We start from the raw sequence: 12927 nt of genomic DNA on the forward strand, positions 1-12927 counted from the left end.
TATATATATATATATATATATATATATATATATATATATATATATATATATATATATATATATATATATATATATATATATATATATATATATATATATTCTTGTTGTTGGACAGCGTTACAGGCAGGCTACAAATAAACATTTTTTAAAAAGTAAATAAACCTTGCCTTGCTGATAGCCCTCCGTGACATTGGCGGCGCTCCATCTCAGACTCCAACGGCTCTCCGCTATCTACTTCCGGAAGTATTATTATCAATGATTTTGTCACTTGAGAGACATTAAACACTGCTTTGGTGTTTGTTTTTTATTGTAGTCAAAAATGTCGTACAATTACGTTGTAACAGCCCAGAAACCTACGGCAGTTAACGCCTGCATTACAGGTAAATACGCGTTGTTTTTCGCTGTTGTGCAGTAAGGAAACATTTGCCACCTGCATGTTAGCTCAGCTCAGCTCCCGCGCTGCAACCAAAGTGCCCCAACCGGGCCTGTAGCAGACGCTAGCTCATGTTTTGCTATGTCAAAGGTTTACTTGTCACATTGGGACTGCTCGTTTGGCACACAAGTCTCGTAAAACGTCTTTTCTTCTAAACATGGCAGCCGTTATCCGCGTTTCTTTTGAATATAACACGCACGACATTCAAAAGAATGTCGTGCGTGTGTTCGTTACCGCGTATTAAAATGCGCTTCCTCGTCTTAGCATGTCACACACTGTCCCACTATAAATCTGTTAAGATAGCTGAAGTTTTCTTTTAGCTTACTGCATAGAGATATCAAAAGAAACCCCGTGATGTGTAAAAGCTGATACGGACACGGAGTATTTTCTTTAAGGCCAGACTCACTTGAGGTCTGTGTCACATTAAGGTTACAGTTTGACATGCACTCATGAAATGGCTGCTTAGGATGCATCATCTCTTTATTTTTGCCCTTTAATATTTGCCGCTGCGATAGTAATGACAGAAAAATGATATGAATCATCACGTGTAATAGTCTACAGACATAAAATCTACAACTTACTAGTTACATTCACTGTAAATTAATCTGATAGTTGATAGTGCCAAGTGCAATCACAGTAAAAAAAAAAAAAAAAACGTATTAATTTCCTCCGTTTCATGGTAATTTGCTGATTGTAGCAGTAACTCTGATGCAGTGGCATAGATAAGTGGAATAAACCAGATAAGATTAAGATAGATTGTTTTAGATATGTGTGGGCAAAAGTAAGCATTTGTTGTTCTGTTTATTGTGGTATTATAGAATACTGCAGTAAATTGTCATTTGTTATTTTTAGCCTGCAATAGGCTTAGTAAAGCTTTAATATATATAATATTCACTCACTAAACATCAGCGTTTTAGCCCATAAATAAATGTCTTTTAGAAGCTCCAGAATATTTATGTCCCAAATGACTGATATTTGTGGACATTTTTCATTTGTCTGTGTGGCTACTACTCTCACCTAAAAACCAGTGTATTAAACATATTATAAATGTTGGTTTTCTGCAGGTCACTTCACCTCTGCTGAAGACCTCAATCTGCTCATAGCTAAAAACACACGTTTGGAGATCTATGTGGTCACAGCAGAAGGACTGAGGCCTGTCAAAGAAGTGGGCATGTATGGCAGAATCGCTGTTATGGAGCTCTTCAGGCCCAAGGTAGGTGTTCTGTGTGCAGTCGATAACAGTGAATTATTTTTCCTATTGGACTTGTTAGTGGGCTGTGGCTCCATCATACTGATCTACTGTTTATTTAATCTCACTGCACCATAAATAATTTGCTCTGTGGTGTGTTTGTGTGTTTTTAAATCATCTACACGGTTGGTTGGAAGATGGAAATTTTGCCTCTCAAAAAGACCCATATGGCGCATACAGACTCTGTCTTATAATTGGGCTAGTGGAGGCCAATCAGGTGTCTAACCTGCATGTTTGGTATGTAATAACTTTGGTACCTTTCCCCCCATTCTTCAGGGTGAGAGCAAAGACCTGCTGTTCATTCTTACATCGAAGTACAACGCCTGCATCCTAGAATACAAACAGAATGGGGAGAGCATTGACATAATCACCCGTGCCCATGGCAATGTCCAGGTGGGTGAGACAACAACACAAATATGGTTATTTAAAATCCACTGTATAGTTTTTTGATAAGCATAAAATAAACACTATAAATATTAATATTTATTATGATTTGCTGTTATAAGGAGCAATATGTATTTTGGCCTTCTTGGTTACATGCACCACTTTACTCTTGGTATCACTGCTAAACTTATATTAATAAAGCTTAATTTAGATTGTTTGAATTCATCTATTTGCCACCCAGTTTCCTTTAGCTAATGTTTCAGAATTCTTCTTTTCTTTAATGTGGTTTATATCAGCAAAGTTCTGGACTTCTTAGATCTATTTAAAAACTGTGTGACTTTGTCTGAAGTACACCACCAGCACTGAACTTTTCCCAACCCAATACCTTTTTGCAGGATCGTATTGGCCGTCCATCAGAGACAGGTATTATCGGAATTGTTGACCCAGAATGCCGCATGATTGGCCTTCGGCTGTATGATGGCTTGTTCAAAGTGATCCCATTGGACAGGGATAACCGTGAGCTTAAAGCCTTCAACATCAGACTGGAAGAGCTCCAGGTCATTGACGTTCACTTTCTGTATGGCTGCCAGGCTCCAACTGTGTGTTTCATCTACCAGGTACTGTAGGAGGAGCGGTACATGGATGTGGGAATGTGTCTTTAAGGAAATGGAAAAGAATATGTTGTTAAATTCACATATCTGGGACAATTGCTTTCATTATATGCATTCTGTGAGACTGGTTTCAAGACTTAGGTAGCTAAGCATTGCACAGTAGCAAAGTGCAGTTAATGAGCATTTTTTTCCATGTGTTGTGTTTCATAGGACCCTCAGGGACGCCATGTGAAGACCTATGAGGTTTCTTTGAGGGAGAAGGAGTTTAACAAAGGCCCCTGGAAGCAGGAGAATGTGGAGGCCGAGGCATCTATGGTGATCCCAGGTAATCAAAGCACTTCAATGAATTTTCTAAAAATGTTTACCCTGTTTTTTTTTTGGTTTTTTTTGTTAAGGAAAAAATTAACACATAGACATGATGATAATGAGACCTACTCATTAGTGAAACTAAAGTTTTAAAGAGATAAATTTCTCTTTTTTTGGTACATAAGAATGTTAGCTATGAACTGGTAGTTCATAAGGGTAAGCTTAGTTTCTAAGTTGTGAATGAATTCATTTGTTGACCACATGTAACCTACAGCATGACTGATAATTGGTAATCCAGATAGAATTAGTTGCTGTGCTGTAAGAATATCTAGAATATGGGAAATACCTGAAATTTTACAGAATTATCACAAAGTCTTTTGCCTGTGTGCTTGTATTTTAGTGCCCGAGCCATTTGGTGGAGCTATAATCATAGGACAAGAGTCGATCACCTACCACAATGGAGATAAATACTTGGCCATTGCACCACCGACTATCAAGGTAATGACAACAGATAGCACACTTTGGGATTAGATGTTTTGATCATTCAGCTGCTCAATATAAGCCAGGTAAACATTTAAGTTGGAGTAATGTAGATTACACTGTTAGAAGACAGTAATGAAATTACTGTAATGAATGTAATGAAATATCCCAACTGTTAATAAAGGTACAAGCTATAGTCAAGAAGTTTTATTTATATAGACCACAGCAACATAAGCTTTGTCAGTGTCATTTGTACTGTAAATGTCAGCAGATAGAACATTTCTGTACCAAGGGCAGTCAAAGTAGAGTTACATGGTAATGCACTATCACAAAGCAAGTATCCTCTAGCTATTTCAGAGACACATTCAAATAGCTGTTAGTACTGGGCTGTTGTTGGAAGCCAACAAATTAAACAGAGCTTGTCTGGGAACACAAGACCAGATATGAAACTTGTTGATAAAACTGTGAAATAAAAAGGGTGGTTGTAAAACTATCTTCAGAATCATATTATGTGAGCATCTTTGTTTTGCTATTTTTAACACCCTGAGGTGTACATGCACTTTCTTTTGTCAACTCTTATCGATGTTAAGCTTCTAATACGCCAGTGTTTTTAGTATAATCAAGATGAAGTTGTATTCTTTCTGCTGGCATTTTTAATAGAGATCAAGGACCAAAGAAGCTCCTCAACAGCCTCTCAGAGCTATTAGAGGATGTTCTTGCCTTCCTCACTGCTTTTTGGTAGCACATTTTCATGACCTACAGAAAGATCATTTGAAAGTGTTCTGATAAGGAATCTTTTAATAACACAGCTTTATGATTTTCATTTTAAAACAAATATCTTTGCTAGGGCTGTTGAGTATGCTCAGAATTATCCATCCAATTTAGGGGAGATTGATTAGTGCCTTTTCAAGGTTCATTCATGATACAGATGTTCTCTGATTTCACCCATTTGACATCAAGAAAAGCTTGTTTTCTCTCACCAGTTTACAGGTAATCACTTAATGATGCACCTCCTGTAGATAGATAAGTTCGAATAAAATTGCAGGAAGGATATACTTGAATTTGTGATACACCTGTGTTGGAGAGTAGGATTACATTTAGCAGCAGCAATGGCTGATGTTCATCTCTTATGTCAGTTTTCTGTTGGTATTATGTTTAAAATGAGTCATGAAGAAGTGTGACCTTTAAAGTCAATGAAACTAGTTTAAACTTTGAAGTTTTCTAACGTCTGTGGCACATGAAGTGGAATAAATGAGAGAACAAAACAAGGGATCACCAGGGGGCAATACAATGAAACACACATAGTTAATAGTTGACTACATGATTGTGGTTATTTTTAACATTTGTCCCAGAGGTCTACCCAGATGGACAGTTCTAAAATAGTGGTAGTGGTCAGCCATTGTGTGAATACATTGTCTCGAGCAGTGTCAGTGAAGATTTTCTCCACTGGCTATAGCTGGAGGTGCTAGGATTTATTTCACATATATATAACCAGTCCTCATTTGTTAGTGTTATATTTGCTTCCTTCTTCCATTTGATTTTGACATATAAGTTGGAACGTTTCCGGAGATTGTGTTCATGGATACATTCTAGTTACTAGTTTCTTGTGGATGTTTCCCCTGTACGGTCCCCTGACTTAGATTTTGGTAACTTTCTAGACCTGTATTGCTTGAAATAACACAGTGTGATGTAATGCCTTTCCAGGTATATTCTCTATATTTAAAGTCTAGTTGGGCTGGTTTAAAATCGTCATCATATTCCACCTATTTAAATAGCTGAATATTCCTCTCTGGTATAAAATTTTTACATTCCTTAAATCATACATTTAAAGATACATTTGTTAAAGTAATTTATTTAAATAGCTCGTCATCAGGCGTTTATCACTTAGTATCAATTGTGTCATTGGAATTGCCGCTAGTAGGGATTGAAAAAGGAACAGCGGATGAGGTAAAATGTTAACTTTCCCAATCTCTATTTGATGGTACAAATAAATTGTTAAGGGTGCTCATTGTTCAAAGTCTGTTTTTTTTTTTTTTGTTTGTTTGTTTGTTTTTGTTTTTTTTATGTTAGTAACCTCTCCTGTCTGGCAGCTTTTGCAATCAGAATCATGAGCTCAGTTCACTGTTGTGCCAAACACATTATTTAACTTCAACTTTTTTTTTTTTGGTGATGGAGCTGTAATTTGTTGTGATTCATTTGGATATTAACCCCTAGGTATATCATATTATTGGTATTCCATTTAAGCTGTATTTTTTTACCTCCCCCAAGGAGGTTATGTTTTCGGTAGCATCTGTGTGCATTTTGTCATTCTGCTTGTAAACACGACAGCTCAAAACGTTTTGAATGAATTCTGATAAAACTTTGTAGGGGTGTAGAGTGGGGCCATGTTAATAAGCCATTAAAATTTGCTTTACGTTCACCAAGGTGTTCAAGGTCAACTTCATGATTTAATGGTCGAAAATTAACAAAAAGCCTATAACTTAGAAACTATGGTCAACAATGGATTGATCTGAAGGTCAAAGTGATAATAAATGCTATATGCTATATCATTTAGGAAATGATACTGGTATATGGGGATTCTAAATATCATAATAGTTTGCATCTAAATATCATGTCACATGTGACCTCTGACCTCACTTTTACATTTCACATCTGCCTTTTTTTCAAGTTGACCCAAAATGTGTTCTGTCTTTAACAAAAGTATTGTCAAGGGAAAGGGAATGAGCTGCCTAGTTAGTTAGAAATATACTGCTTTATAATATTATATAATAAGCTCAAGTTATTCATGTCCAGTTATTTACAGATCAATACCCATTATCAATTACCCACTCCTATATGCTGTTCGTGTAATCAAAGTAAACATGTGTCATGCTACACTTATCTGATTTTTACTGCTTTACAAACTTCTTAACGTACATCTAAAAAGAACACAAAACAAAATGAAAATATAATGCTATTCCCTTTAACCCTTTAATGCTTTAATGCCAGGCAATCGCCGCTGAAGCGCCCGTTACTTGCCCTCAGTAGCAGTGAACAGCTGATTGAGACATGGCGTATCAGCGTAGAGTCGGCTGATCAAAGGAACGTTGATCAGCTGCCTTTTTACCGTAACTCCGCAACCGTTTGTCCTATCGAAAAAATGCAAATGCTTCCTGAAAGCCCAGAAATTGCACATCACAGCCATATAGGGGTATTATGGTATTTGTTGCCGGAAGTTCTGGAATGGCGGCACTTTTGAAGTATGTTGGGCCACGCCTGATGCATTCGGAGTAAAAGGGTTAAAGTAAATACTGCCCAGATAGTGAGCTGCCTCGGTGGAGGGTTGCGCTCTCTGAGTGTTTCTTGTTTATGCAGGTTTTCTTTTGGTGAGTAATTACAAGAAAGGGTTTGGGTTTTGTGTCTGTTTAGTTTGCATCCTGAGTAAAAAAATGTATTGTTCCCAGCGGGACATGAGCTGGGCAGGCTAGAGTCTGGATAGGACTGAGTCAAAAGTACGTCATCTGCATATAGACATATTTTCCCTTTAATTTCAGTGTCTTCTCTAATTACTTGAGCAAGAGGCTCTATAAATAATGCAGATGAGGTGGGGCTTAAGGGACACCCTTGACTGTATCCTTGTTTTGGACTGATTACCCATTTATCTTAACCTGGGCAGTTGGTGAATGGTGTAATGATTTAAGACAATTTCTAACTCCATCTTTAAATCTGAACCATTTTAACACCACGTATACAAACTCTCATCTCATCAAAGGCCTTTCTGCATGTAGACTAGTGGCTGATAACTTTGAATTACTTTTGCTCATGATATCAACCAAGTTTAGTGATTGTGTTTTGTTTTTAATAAATCCTGTTTGATCAGAATCTGTCAAATCAGGAATAATATTTTCCAGTCTTTTTGCAATTATTGAAATAGGTGTTCTATAGTTAATATTTAAAACAGAAATAGGTCTGTATGAGCTACGCTGTTGTGTTGTTCCCCTTCTTTGATCACTCATATTATGGCCTGTTTCCACACTAATAGGGTCTTTCCACCCTTCAAAATATAATTCAAACATTTTAAAAGCATAGGTGTCAGTAAATCTTTAAATAAACTTACAATAAACTTAAACCACTCTGCTGGGAATCCATCTCCTCCTGATGCTTTATTTGTTTTAAGCCCTGATGTGACCTTATCAATCTCTGCTTTTGTAATGTCTTTTAATTCATTTTGTTTTTCATCTAAGAATCCTGGACACATTGTACTGTTGTAGGGTCTGCTATTTTAGGTTGGGTGTGTAGCTTTCTACAATGCAAAAGCCTCCTGTATATCTTCAAAAGACTCTTTTATATCAGCTTTATAGCACACTCTGTTTGTAAAAGGGTTTTGGATTTTAAAGATGGAGCTTTCCACGTCAATATTTTTGTTTAGCTTGGGGTCAATTTTCATAGTAACTCTGTTTTATATTTAAGTTTAATCTTTATTATTAATAAATTCCAGAAAATTCCCCATTTCTTTTTTTAAATGAACTCTTTGCATTGATAATCATTCGGGAGGCTAGTATTAAGCCTCCGGTCGATCTTTATACATTGGTTATCCAAATGTAGCATCAAATACAACACTGAATGATCAGAGCTATCTGATCTGAATCTGAATGGATAGTTCCAATTTTGCAAAATGCTTAAAGAAACCAGTTTCTTTAAGCATTTTCTCTTATATATAGTTCATCCTTTTTGCTGGATTGATAAACATAAAAGTATGATGTCCCTTTAGTTTTTCAACTCTTTTTTTTTCCTTGTTTTTTTAGTAGACACTGTGGGGTTAAAATGGAAAAAGAAAGAAAGAAATTGTAATAGTATTAGAGACATTTTGAGAGGGAGATGGCACTCAAGTAACACTCAGTTGAAATCCATAGGAGAATTCTGCAACAGTAAACTTGGAGGAAATTCTAAGATCCAGGGGAAAAGGCTTTTTAAAGCCTTTTTTGGGGCAAAGTCAGGAAAAGTTTTAATCAGTTTTTCTCATATTTGGCTGGTGACTTTATATATGTAGTTTTTATGTCATGGTGACATTAAAGTTCAGTTAGATCGTTCTTCAAAATAACTGCCCAAACAAGTCCCTGGAGGTGTTTCATAATGTCTTCCACGTAGCAAATTTTGCCTCTTGAATGACTTTGATAGCACGTCAAGCATGAAAAATGAAGCCAACAACTCAAATAAAAATGCAGCACAATGATGGTTTCAAATGATGCTAATTTCTGTTGTCTCATCAGTAATTCATATTTTATTTTTTTTAAACTCAAGCTGTCGTCTCTTTATTGCTACAACTGTACAGCAGCATTGTCTAGTTTTCCCCTGTCAGTGTTTGAATGGGAACAAGTAATAGCAAAGTTGTTGTCAAGTGATCACTGATGCCACATTTTAAATGAATTTTTTTAATTTATTTATTTATTTTCACCTAATGTATTATTTGTATTCAGTTCAAGCACGCTCCTTTCAAAAGAAAACACAGAGGCTTATCCTTTGATGTATAACATAGAACCGTTTTGGCAGCTAATTAATAAATTGTCACTCTGGAGCACCAAAAATGAATGTGGAGCACCAAAGCTTCTGCCAACACGGAGGTCTGCTGAAAATGTCTCAGCTCATCTAATGTGTTACATAGGCTGGTGAGACGGTAGACTGGTTTCACGCGTCAGATCTAACAAGCTAATTACCTGCCGTTCAGTCAGGAGGAGTTCAGAAGTTTGTGAAGCTGTGAAAAACAAAAGTTTTTGACAAAAGTTGTAAATAATGCTACAGGTTGGGTGATTGTGAAGATGAGTTTTGTAAAGGTTTGATCAAGTGAGAAATTGGCTCAGCGTATACAGTAGACGTTGACAATAACTCCTTTTGAAGGAAAAGTAGCAGAAACTCTGTCACACTACTGGAATTACATGCTGGCTTTAGTCTGGGCTATTATTTAAATCCATCCAGGCAGCTTATCCTGCAGCTCCTAACATGTTTTTTTTTTAATGCTGCCCAGTTTGTTTAGAGTGAGCATTCAGTCAGACAGCTGAGAGTGACCCTGACAGTATCCAAGTAAAGCTGTGATCGAGGTGAAAATATTATAAGACAAGTTATTTTTTTTTTTACAACAGCCTCAGTTGTGTCAGTAGAGTTTCATCCTTTGCTTTACTTTCTCTAAGCGATGCAGTTTTCTTTAGAAAGCATATTTTAAACAGTGTGACAAATTATGACAGCAAACAATGATAAGACAATGTAAGTGTGACATTAGATTATTGTAAGAATGGCTGATAAATCAGTCAGTGTCAGATAACTGCTGGTAGATATTAGCATATCAAAAATATATCAGTGACAGATAAAGTCACAAGAAATTTCTCTTTTAGAAGCAATGTTGCTATTGCAACATTTGTCCAACAGAGAGCACTGATAACTTAGTTTTCAATTCTTTCATGTTAAAAGCACTGTTGTGTTGGTTGTGTTGCTGTTGCTTGCTTCTCTCAGGTAACCACTAGACTTCAAGCATTACGGATTGGCTTGATGGTAATTCTATATTGGTTGTACATGTGTATGTGTAAATGGTTGACTGGTTTATTTGCTATTTGTGCCCCCTGGGAAATACCTTTTATAGCTATTGGATGTACCAGTGTATGGCAGATTGTTTGTAATCAACTTTCAATTTGCAGTTTATCAGTCACGGAGGAAAAAATAGTTTATAGGCAATTACAATTGTAAAGCTTTGTGTTCATCCTTTTGTACTACATACAAGTTCCTAGAAGAATATTTATTTTTTCGTGTGATGGTTGGGTGATCAAGGCAGGTGTCTGTGCCAGTACTGGTGTAATATGAGGGTCTTGTGCAGGCTTTGCCTTTACTGTGTGCTATTTTTAAGATTTGTTTGTATCCTACTCTCATTTACAGCAAAGTACCATTGTCTGCCACAACCGGGTGGATCCCAACGGCTCACGGTACCTGCTGGGTGACATGGAGGGGCGTCTGTTCATGTTGCTGTTGGAGAAGGAGGAGCTAATGGATGGCACAGTGGCGCTCAAAGACCTGCATGTGGAGCTGCTCGGAGAGGTCTTCCATTTATCTCTCTTCTTTTTTTTTCTTTTTTAGGCCTTATTACTGCTGCCTGTCGTCCATGTGTTTCTCCATCTGCCTTTCCTTGGGCTGCCATCAGCTTTTCACTGCCTGGCTCAACGTGCCTTTCTGTTCTCGATTTTCTTACCGCTGCCTTTTCTTCTTACCACCTCTGTACTGTCTTTTGTTACGATTGACTTTTTAGTGGTTTATGGCCCTGAGCTAATAGATCTGTCTGTGCTTGCACAGAAGATAAGAAAAAACGAGCTTTCCTTTTTGTTACTTGCTTGCCAGGCTGTCACTCATCCCTTTAAAGTTGATTTAGGCAATGATTGTATTTCAATACTGTTCTTGAAGCTAAGGCTCATGTTCAAGGCAGATGATATTTGGTTCTTAGCACCTTTCTTTAATTGCTTTCCGAAGAGTTTAGAGATGTAAAAGGCTTTCTTGCTAGTTTTCTGACTGCTGCTGAGTAGTGCTCTTGAGTTAGAAGCAGATTGCTTTTTAAATAATTATAAATTTACTGCTGTCAGGATAAGTCTGTTCAATAAACACATAGGAGCTGCTCTACGTTAAAATGTCAGACAGAAAATCCTTGATTAATCGCTAGTCAATAAGTGTAAGACCGTGTACAGACTGACGGGGCTGAATTTAATAACATCATTTATGTTCGTTTTTACATTACTTTGAACACTGACCAAAACGGAAATGTTAACAAGTGAAAATATGAAAGCTCCATTTATTAAAAATCTTTTTCTGTCACATTTGTCAAATAACCAAATTGTGTATTCATAACTTTTGTCTACCAAATTCATTTTCATTTCATTTTTTTTAAAGTCTAGCTGAGCAGCTATGTGACCTTTCTGTTCCTCCTGTTAGAGGATTGTGCTTGAAAAGATATTTGTTTTTATTATCAGGTAAATTACATATTTTTATTAATGGCCTTTGAATGTGTTAAAGGTCAAAATTCTTAATTATGTTTCTATCTGAAATTATCACTGCTTAAAGTCATTTTTCATAATTGGTCATTTATGTGGCAAAAAAGTAAAAACAATAAATTTGCACACACAGTTGTGTAATATGTAGAGAGGGAAGCTTAGACTGATATGTCAGATGCTTTATTTTTACTTAGATCACTATAACAACAGATCTATTCTAAAAATGAACTACTGATGGATTTGTTCTCACATTAATATTTACAAGGTTATACAATTCACTGTTTTATGGTTTTGTGCAAGAAGTTTTCACTACTTGTAAAACAAGGTCAAAAACAAAGTTTGCTTTTTAACTGCTGACTTAATGTGACCAAAATATGTGTGCGTGGACTGGTGCTGAAACTATCAGTTGGTTGAATAAGAGAAAAAATAGATCTGCAACTATTTCTGATTTATTTTAGTATCAAGCGGTGGCTCCAAAGTGTCAAATGTGTTAGCTTTTCTTAACCTTGTATTACAGAATCAGCAAAGTCATTTCCATATTGATTAAAAATGAACTGATTGTAAGTTATCGCCCTGCTGTGTTGTGATCAAGAGACTGAGATGTTTCTGTCTCCTTCCACTGACAGACATCTATTGCTGAATGTTTGACCTACTTGGACAACGGTGTCGTGTTTGTGGGCTCTAGATTGGGCGACTCCCAGTTAGTGAAGGTAAGCAGCAGGATAGTTTTGGTTTTTTTTTTCGTTATTTTTCTGCAATGCATGGAGTGAAAATCACTTTGAACACAGAGAAATTATTTTTCTCCAGTTTAAAAAAATAACAAAACAAAATGAGTTTCAACCTTTATTAGAAATGTGTGATATACCCTCCAATGGTTTTCATACCTTGTTTGAAACTTTTGCAAATGCTTAATGAACTTATTCAAAAAATTTGAAAAGTATTTGGTCTTTGCTTAAGACTTCATTATTTTGCTTTTTTTGGTCATAATTTTTCACTTTGTATTTTGGTGTAATAAATTTAAATATAATATTAAATAAGTAAATATAATTGGTGAATTAATAACCTCCAATTTCATGGATATCTTAATTTTACTTATGTGTTTTTCAAAGAAATGGTACAGATTGCATCTTTTGTAAAGAGAATTTTATTTCTCTGCAGCTCAATGTGGACAGCAATGAGCAGGGCTCATATGTGGCAGTGATGGAGACATTCACCAATCTGGGACCTATTGTGGATATGTGTGTGGTTGACCTCGAGAGGCAAGGCCAGGGCCAGGTAAAAACCAAGAGTTTAATCCTTTATTTCTAGAAAGAAAAGAAAAAATCACCAGCAAATAAAGGCTACATCACATTTACATATTTAGTAACAAAATCGAATTAAAGGTTTCTTGGCGTGTTCACAACGGGGATTTTTATATGACATGGAGATTACTGAAAACCCTTGAAGCAGTCACTGGATACACTT

The 12927-nt window shown here is 36.3% G+C and overlaps 1 protein-coding gene across 1 annotated transcript in view; it reads left to right on the forward strand.

The window, feature by feature from the left end:
• The first annotated feature begins 200 nt into the window (after positions 1-200).
• The window catches only part of ddb1 (damage-specific DNA binding protein 1), a 48714-nt gene continuing 35987 nt past the window's right edge, over positions 201-12927 (forward strand). Inside the window, 9 exon segments of the mRNA XM_030718906.1 lie at positions 201-380; positions 1498-1646; positions 1959-2075; positions 2462-2683; positions 2888-3002; positions 3384-3481; positions 10364-10522; positions 12090-12173; positions 12622-12738. Of these exon segments, the coding sequence (XP_030574766.1) occupies positions 320-380; positions 1498-1646; positions 1959-2075; positions 2462-2683; positions 2888-3002; positions 3384-3481; positions 10364-10522; positions 12090-12173; positions 12622-12738 (1122 nt within the window). The 5' untranslated portion in view covers positions 201-319.

This window comes from Archocentrus centrarchus, chromosome 3, assembly GCF_007364275.1.
Source record: "Archocentrus centrarchus isolate MPI-CPG fArcCen1 chromosome 3, fArcCen1, whole genome shotgun sequence".
Lineage (NCBI taxonomy): Eukaryota > Metazoa > Chordata > Actinopteri > Cichliformes > Cichlidae > Archocentrus > Archocentrus centrarchus.